This window comes from Propithecus coquereli, unplaced genomic scaffold, assembly GCF_000956105.1.
Source record: "Propithecus coquereli isolate 6110/MARCELLA unplaced genomic scaffold, Pcoq_1.0 Scaffold83, whole genome shotgun sequence".
NCBI lineage: Eukaryota > Metazoa > Chordata > Mammalia > Primates > Indriidae > Propithecus > Propithecus coquereli.
In genome coordinates this window covers 206651-216118 of record NW_012154507.1, presented here as the reverse complement: position 1 = coordinate 216118, position 9468 = coordinate 206651, and the positions used below count along the sequence as shown (strand labels likewise).

At 43.7% G+C, this 9468-nt stretch overlaps 1 protein-coding gene across 1 annotated transcript in view; it reads left to right on the top strand.

Annotated features, from left to right (window-relative positions):
* The first annotated feature begins 4711 nt into the window (after positions 1-4711).
* The window catches only part of TOMM20L (translocase of outer mitochondrial membrane 20 homolog (yeast)-like), a 9674-nt gene continuing 4917 nt past the window's right edge, over positions 4712-9468 (top strand). The window contains exons 1-3 of the mRNA XM_012663829.1: positions 4712-4847; positions 5062-5105; positions 9082-9163. Coding sequence (XP_012519283.1) covers positions 4712-4847; positions 5062-5105; positions 9082-9163 — 262 coding nt within the window. The remainder of the gene's footprint in view (positions 4848-5061; positions 5106-9081; positions 9164-9468) is intronic.

Genomic DNA, 9468 nt, shown 5'->3' with positions numbered 1-9468 from the left:
TCTGATAAAGGACTATTATTCAAAATAGACAACTCTCAACACTCAACACCAAGAAAAAAAAACCTGATTAAAAAATGGGCAAAAGATCTGAACAGATACCTCACTGAAGAAGATATACAGATGTCAAACAAGCACATGAAAAAGTGTTCGACATCATGTCATTTGAGAATTACAAATTAAAACAAGATGCTACTACATACCTATTAGAATGCAAAATCCAAAACAATAACAAATGCTGTTGAAGATGTGGAGCAACAGGAACTCTCATTCATTGCTCATAGGAATGCAAAATGGTATAGCCACTGTGAAAGACAGTTTGGCTGTCTTTGGTTTCTTACAAAACTAAACATAATGTAACCACACGATCCAGCAATCACACTCCTTGTATACTGAATGAGATGAAAACTTATGTCTACACATAAACCTGCACATGGTTATTTAGAGCAGCTTTATTCATAATTGCCAATACTTTGAAGGAACCAAGATATCCTTCAAGTAGGTGAATGGATGAACTGTCGTACATCCAGATAATAGGATATTCTATTCAGTTCTAAAAGAAATGAGCCATCAAGCCATGAAAAGACATGAAGAAAACTTAAATCCATATTACTAAGTGAAGGAAGGCAATCTGAAAAGACTACATACTCTATGATTCCAACTATATGATGCCGTGGCCCGTTTCTAGGGGCCGAGGAATGAACACAGAGACAAAGGGACACAGACACACACAAAGACGGTACAAGACTGCAGCCACTACAAAGAGACACAGACACACAAAGACGGTATAAGACTGCAGCCGTTTTTCCTGCTGCAGCGGTTTATTTATTTTTTTTAATTTTTTTTTTGAGACAGAGTCTCACTCTTTTGCCCGGGCTAGAGTGAGTGCCGTGGCGTCAGCCTAGCTCACAGCAACCTCAAACTCCTGGGCTCAAGCGATCCTCCTGCCTCAGCCTCCCGAGTAGCTGGGACTACAGGCATGTGCCACCATGCCCGGCTAATTTTTCTATATTTTTTAGTTGTCCAATTAATTTCTTTCTATTTTTAGTAGAGACGGGGTCTCGCTCTTGCTCAGGCTGGTTTCGAACTCCTGAGCTCAAACAATCTGCCCGCCTCGGCCTCCCAGAAAGCTAGGATTACAGGCGTGAGCCACCGCGCCCGGCCTGCAGCGGTTTATTTTTAACACAGCCTGTTTGGCAACTGTCCCACCGCAATTTCTTTGTTCCCACACTGTCCCGACTCAACATGTCCCTGTTCCTTGTTGTTTCGTCTCCGGCGAGCAGATGTTTGCATCTAAACTTTCTAGCCCCTCCTGTTTGCAGGGTTAGGGAGCCCTGGACTTGCGTGCAAGGCCAAGGCATGTTCTTGAGAAAAACAATAAGGAACCGTTCCCAGACAAAGTGTCCTCTACAGTATGACTTTCTGGAAGAGGAAAACTATGGAGAGAGTTAAAAGATCAGTGGTAGCCTGATCAGTGGAATGCAAAATGGTATAACAATTTTGGAAAAATGTTTGACATTTTCTTAAAAAAAAAATTACCCCTACCATATGATACAACTAGTTCACCTTGGGTATTTACCCAAGGGAATGAACAGGAAAGATATGTTCATATAAAGACCTGTATATAAATGTTTATAGCAACTTTATTTGTAAGAGTCAAAAAACAGAAACAATCCAAATGTCTATAACAGATAAAAGGCTAAACAAATTTTGGAATATCCATAAAATGGAATACTATTTACCAATAAAATTGAGCTATTGATACAACAACATGGATGTATCTCAAAATAAATATGCTGAGTGAAAGATGCCAGACAATGAAAGAGTACATACTGTATGATTCCATTCGTATAATACTCTAGAAAATACAAACTAATCTGTAGTGACAGAAAGTAGGGCAGAGCGGGGAAAGAAGGATGGAGGGAAGTATTAAAAAGGTACCTGAGGAAATGTTTGGGGATGATGGATATATGATTACTATCTTGATTTTGGTGATAGTTTTGTGGATGTATGCATATGTCCAAATTTATCAAACTGTACACCTTAAATACATGCAACTTATTGTATATCAATTAGACCTCAATAATGCTGTTTAAAAGAAAGAGAGCTATCATCCAGCACAGAACCATGCTTTGGGGACAACTATTAATGCCATCTCACTATGAAAATGATCAAAGCTTCCCCCGACCCAAGACAGAGTCTCACTCTGTCAACCCAGGTAGAGTGCAGTGGTATCATCATAGCTCACTGCAACCTCAAACTACTGGGCTCAAATGATCCTCTTGCCTCAGCCTCCTGAGTAGCTGGGACTACAGGTGCATGCCAGAACGCCTGGCTAGTTTTTCTATGTTTAGTAGAGACGGGGTCTCGCTCTTGCTTAGGCTAGTCTTGAACTCCTGCGCTCAAGCAATCCTCCTGCCTCGGAGTCCCAGAGCGCTAGTATTACAGGTGTGAGCCACCACACCCGGCCATGTCTGAAGTTTTATAGGAATTCTGATCGTCAAATTAGCAAAAGTGGTGCCTATATCTAAGAAGAAAATACCTACCTGTACCATGGAAACTTACCTAAACAGTTTTCAATTATTTTTCCTCATGGCTTCTGTGGTAATTTAAACTTCAGTAATCTGTTTATTTCTAATTGCTTTAATAATTCTCCTGACTTTATATGTCACTGTTTACTTTGTCCCTGAACACCCACCTAATCTAGACAATTTCCCTGGCCCTCCACCTCTCCACTTACCACTTACCGCAGGGATTAACTGTAAACTCAATGGAAGTGAAGGACGGGAAGAAGGCCTGGAGAGTAGTGGGGTTAGAAGACAAGTGCAGTCCACCTACAAAAGATCATTTGGAGCTGGGCTAAACCCACCACCAAGATTCTGAACACAAATCCAATCCCAATTCACTAGTAACATTTACTAGATTGTTGATAATGTCCTTTCCTCCATGTTTACAATCGGGTTTTCACAATAACAAAGTTCTCAACTAGAATACTGAATTATCCTGGGAAGAAACATACAGTATCCACGAAAGTAATGGTATGTAACTGACCCCTGCTTACTCTTGAATTGTGAGGGCCGGGGCTGCTACTCAGCCCCATTGGTAATCAGAGCAGTGATGAGCACCTTGCTTTGCTAGTAATGTCAATAAATAAATTAGTAAATAGCAGTTGAATAAAAAAAAAACAAATTATTTAGTTAAGCCCTTACCTAGCTTATGCCTTCTCTTTGTCTCAGTATTGAGGTCTGCAAAGTCCTAAACCCCTCTGACAGAATAAAGGATCCTCCTTTGGCTAAAACTCCCAAATTTTAGAGTTGCCAGCCATGGGAGGATGTTCACATCCCATTTGCTTTCACTCTCTCCCCTTACTAATCATTACTAGATTTTATCCAAGGCCAGCTTGAGAGAACAAAAGGCTGGAAGACCCCTCTGCTTACTTTATCTGACCCCCTGTGCCCTCCTGTTTTCATGGTTCTGACATGACAGCTCTTTCAGACCACAAAAAGTTTCTTCTTAATAAAGGACTGCTGCCTGGGAACTGGTTCTGTCCAGTCTCCTGAGGATGGACAGTTCATAAATTTGTGCCCCACATTTCACCTTTTTACGTATAGCACCTAATTATAATGCATTTAAATGTTAAATCTCCACCTCATCCCGTGATCCGTGATCACGGGATGTATGTTACATACCTGTAAACCTAATACCTGTATGTGGTTCTCCTTCATGAATATGCATAGCTTCTCCTGTAGTAACCCGTTGAATATGTACACTTGGCCAATCCTTTCAGCAGAAGTTCCCGTCTTACTCCCTCCCGGTGCCTGTCTCCAGGCTTCTGCCCAGGCTACACTTCCCGGCCTGTCAGGATGGCCAGCCTGCAGATTGTAACCCTTTATAAGAAAGAAAGTCTCCTTTCTAAATGTACAGACTTGGTGACTCTTTCTCAGTCGACAGTATAAAAATCAAAAGACTCTGATATCTGGGGCAAAGTCTTACCTCCTTTCTTTCTGCTGTCTGCTAAATAAAGCAAATATTAGAAAGAAAAGCATCTAGGCCAGTAAGTATTATAGGTCTCTCAGTTGTTTTTAATCTGGGACCTTTGACTGCCAGGCCCAGCTCCGCAAATTAACGTTTTTTTCTAGGCTACATAGGCTAGGCTTTAAAATTCTTCCCTTCTCCCACTATTGAGTTAAGACAGTTAGAGACCTTGGACTCCTGGGTCCTTTCAGGTGACACAGGAGACCCGGTTGGGGAGTACGGGCTAATGTTAGCACTGTGAACTAGGAGATGACCAAAGATGACCTTAGAGTCAACTTAATTTTGCAGGTGACGGAACACAGGCCTAAGGACGACCCAGGTCCCCAGCTAACCAGATTCTCTACAATACTGTGTGTGATTTGCCTGTTGGGGGTCCTAGGTATAGTGCCAGGGGCGTGTCTGGGGAAGGGGTTCAGAATTTGGAGTGCGACAGACCTGGGTTCGAACAGAGCTCTGCTACTTGGTGGCTGTGGGACCTCCCACACACGTCCACTCGGACCCTCTGCCTCCTCATCTGTCCGCAAGCCTCTGAGGAAGGCGTCGGCGAGCCTGCGACGGGGCGGACAGGAAGCCCAGAGGCCGAGATGGGCCGCCGCGCCGCCTCCCCCTGCCGGCCGGCCCGGTCCTCGCGCTCGCCAGCCCGCGCCCAACGCTCGACTCGAGGGACGCCCGCGGCCGGATGCCCTGCGTCCGCACCCTCCTCGGCCTCCTGGCTGCTCTGGGGGTCTGTGGCGCTGTCGCCTTCGTCGGCTACTGTGTTTACTTAGACCGGAAGCGGCGCGGGGATCCCGCGTTCAAGCGCCGCCTGAGGGACAGTGAGTGCGACGGAGGCAGAGGCGCGGCCGGACCCAGAAGGCCGCGGGGCGGGCGGCTGGGCGGGCCGGGCCCAGGGGGGTGAGGCTGGGACGCGAGTGCCGCCGCAGCAGCAGCAGCTGAGGGGCCCGTGGGGCCCAGGCGAGCTGGACCGCTGGGCCTACGCCGGCCTCAGGATGGGCCTCCCAACCAGCACGTGCCGTGTTGTGTCTGCAGAAAGAAGAGCCGAGCAGCAAAGGACTGAGGCGCGGGCCGCGCCGGTGCAGTGCTTTAGATACTCCCAGGTAGCTTTATAGATGCGGGCCGGGCCGGCCTCTGGTTCCTCAGGTGGCCCAGCAGGAGGTACTTCCGGTCCGCCGGCCGCCCGCCGCCAGCAGGAGGCCTGCTCTGAAGCCCCATAAGTTCTGCCATAGGTTTAATCTTTACTCTCATCTTGCTGAAGGAAGGAGGAACAGATGTGGTTATAAAAAGGCAGCTATAAAGTAAACATTGTGGAAACAGGCACTTCTGTTAATTGGAAGAAGGAAGGGGAGCCTTTGCCCTATCAGAGCCACGCAGGATACTTGGAAACCCAGGCTGGCCACGCATCACACAGTTACATGGCAATAACAGACCTTAGAGTCAACTTAATTTTGACTCTACACCACTGATTTTTGTCTCACAGGGCCTTTCTTCTAGGCCAGAAACAACACATCTTCGTGTTCTCTAAAACAGAGTTGCGCACATATATATATACACACACACATATGTGTGTGTGTATATATTTTTTTTTTCTTTTAAGATGAGATCTCGCTGTATTGCCCAAGATGGTCTTGAACTCCTGGGCTCAAGCAATCCTTCTTCCTCAGCCCGCCCAACAGCTAGCCTGCCCAACAGCTGGCATTATAGGTATGAGCCACCACGCCTGGCTTAGTTATTTTTAAAGATAACAACTGCAGTCATCTTGGTGATTGGCCCAGCTTTAACTAACTCAAATCAGTTCTAAAAGTACTACATGGAATTCTTAGGTTCTTCTATGAAATTTCAGAAGGAATTAAGTCTCAACTATCATTCTTTCTGTCAGCGCCTATTTTGAGCTTCTTATGTGTGAGGCATTGTCCTAAGGCCTGGCAGAGGCCAGCAATAGAGGAGTAAGAATAACCCCCACCCCCAAACAAGGCAGTGGATAAGGTCAACAGATGTAACAAGAACTTAAGAGAAGCCTGATCATTTTCAGGGTAGGATTATCTTGGAGGGTGTTGTATTTACCTATTGTTGTTTTAAGTTTAGTGGCTTAAAATAGTTATCAATTTTGCTCCTGAATCTGCAATTTGAGCAGCGCTTGGTGAGGATAGCATCTTTTTGCTCCATTCAGCTTCAGCCAGGATGGTTCCAGGGCGGGGTCTTGGGTCAGCTGAAGGCTCACTCCTTCATGTTTGGTAGTTGGTGTTGGCTGTTTACTTAGCTGGGACTGTTAGCCAAACCACCTAGACATGCCTTCTCCGTGTGGCCTGGGATTCTTCTTTGTATAGTGAGCTGGATCCCAAGGGGCAAACAAGCATAAGCGTGTGCACACACACACACACATACATAGTTATATATGCAGAGAGAGAGAGCGTGCCAGGCCATGTGCCTATGTGGGTGAGTAGATGGTGCCACCTCTTGCATCATGGAGGCATGCTCAAGCACAGTTTCAAGGGGAGAGGAGATAGACTCTACCTCTTGATAGGGGAGGCAAGAATCTGAAAGCACGTATGGGACTGGGAATATTTCTATGGTTGTTTTTGGAAAATGCAGTTTTTGTGCAGAAGACTTCGGAGAGGAGGTGGCATTGAACTGAGCCTGGAAAGGTTGATTTTGGGCCTGGTTTCAGGGAGACAACATTCAGGATGGAAGGAAATGCATGTGCGTGAAAATGTAAAGTGGGAGATCTGCCAGACATACAAATCCGTTTGGCAATGGAGTCATAGTGAGGAATAGTGGGAGGTAGTGCTGCAGAACTAAGGAGGAGTTGAATTAGGGAAGTCTTGCTTTAAAGTCAGGTTAAGGAATTGAAATTCAATGGGGAATACTGAAGATTTCTAAGCAGGAATTTTTTAAAAAGAAAGAAAAGAAAAACAAACTTTGATTGATTAGGCAGGCGTGTGCTTGATGGATTGGAAGAGAGATCAAACTATTGCAATAATATAGGGGAGAGGTAATAAAAATCCTGAACTATAGTAGTGTCAGTGGTAACTGGGAAGAATAGATAGTTCATGCTGGCTGATTAAAGGATCACAGCAACTCTCAGACCTCATAATGCATAAGAATCACCTGAAAAAACTTATTAAAATGCAGATTCCTGGGCCCTACTCTCAGAGATTGATTCAGTAGATCTTAGTGAAGCCCGAGAAACTGCAGTTTTAACAGCTCCTTCAGGTGATTCTTTATGAAACACAGGCCTCAGGCTCTGTACTCTTCCCTCTTCTCGCTAGATCCTTACCTTCTCAAAAGTGATCTCAGATGTACTACTCTAGACCTGGTATCCCAAGTTTCATCTGCCAGACTCTGTCACCTGGACACTCTGTTGGCACCTCTAGTGTGTTCAGAAGTAAATTCATCATCTCATCCTTTGCTCCTCTTCCTTCTCCTGTTTTCCTATGATGCTTCTGATACCAGTAGTCTCCCTGCTGTAGCCCTGACTCATCATGCATAAATACCAACCTCATCCACCGTAATCAACATCCAATTTTTATTTTTTTATGATCTATCTCATATATATCCCACTCCTTTTCTATCTCCATTGCTTCCATGCTATTACCTTCTCCCCAGGCTACTGCAATAATTTTCTACCTTGTTGCCTTGCCTCTAATCATGCTGTCAGAATAAATTCCTTCTAAACTGCAGCTCCGAATATGTAACTCCTTATAGTAGCTTCCTACTCTGCAGATTGAAGACCAACCTCAGCTTGGCAGCACGTCTTCCATGGCTGCCTATTCTATACTGACTGCCTTATTTTTCTAAGGATTGGAAATAATATATGTAAAGTCCCTACTCTCAAGCTGGTCTTCAGTAATGGTAATTATTGTTGCTGCATTCACCCTATCATAATCCAGCTAAATAAGATTACTTTGATATGTTCTCTGCAGTTTTGTGTTGCTTGTATTTTCTTCATCAAACTTTCACTGAATCTCTCCACATCTCAAATGTCATCTTTTCTGAGAAACCTTCCCTGATTCTCCAACCACGATGTAATGTGTTTGTACTTTAAACCCCAGAGGACATCGGACTTCTTGTTGGACCTATGTGATCCCTTTCCCTTCGTTGGACTGTGGGCTCCTTGGGGATTAGCACAGAGGTCTTGGTCTCCTGTTCCTTCCAGCTCTTCCTAGTGTCCTGTCCTTGCTAGTGCTCACTAAACATCTATTGAATGGAACCTGTGGTTGTTACTGATCATTAGCATGTTTGCTGATAAAAGCTTGAAAGACCCCTCTCTAGGCTCATCCTATTTTAAACAGAGAATTCCTAGGGAAAACAAACACAAAAACCCTCTGGATATAAAAGATTGAGGCTGAATTGACTGGAAGTGGAGTTGACATTTTAGTCTAGGGGTTGTCCATTCTACCTTGAAATACCAGCCCTAGGCATGTATCAATGATGACACCATCTTGTGGCCATGGTCGCCTTCATGAACCAGGCTGCAGCAAACCAAAGTATCCTTCTGAACACTCAGAAACTGCTCTGCCAACCTCCCACCATGTCCTTTGCGTCTTTCCTTTTTAGAGTGTGAGTACAGAAGCCTTAACATAGCTGCTTGCCTCCTCTACTAGAGATTTACTGCTGTATGAACAGGTATTAAGACCAAAAGACCAAAATGACCCCAAATAGCCCTATAGGCCAGATAAACCATTGCAATGAAATCAACAAGCTCTGTTAATATCCCAGGCAAGAAAGTAATTTTGCAACATACAACACTACCTTTGTTATATTAATTACAGTAGCATTTCTGCTGTGTACCTAAGTAAGCTGGGTAAAATATGGATAAAAGTTATTATAAGCATCTCAACCTAATTTAAATATGCCATGTATTTTTATCAACTGGAACTGTAACCCCGTTTTAGAAAATTGGTTTAAATTTTATAAAGAACAGCTACATTTGCCATACTTTGGATTTAGGCACTAGGTTTAGGATGTCCTTTTTAAATAAAAATAATTTTGATCAGTAACCATATAGCTTACATTCATTACTCATTGTTAAATATTTTATGAATCTTTTAGTTGTGGAATCCAGAAAAGAATGAAAAATGGCAACAACTTTTTTTGCAAGAGGTACGGATGGGAGAACTTTGGTTATCTAGAGGTAAGAATGTAACATTCTTTTGTAAGTTATTTTAAAATTGATGTTCAAGAAATATTTATTGATTAGTATTTGTATGTCAAATAACTAGCTAGATGTGTTAAGCAATTTGTTCCAGTTAAAGAGAAACTGTCCCAGCATTTTCCCTTCATCGCATTGTCCCCCTCCACTATGTTCGTGTTCAGGTTTATGTTGGCAGTCTCAAAAGTGGGCAGATGGGAAAACAAAGCCAAACTTGGGAACACCTCATTTATTGTCACGGAAAATTCTAAGTAAATGAATTTTACAAATAACTAAATGTTAAGAAT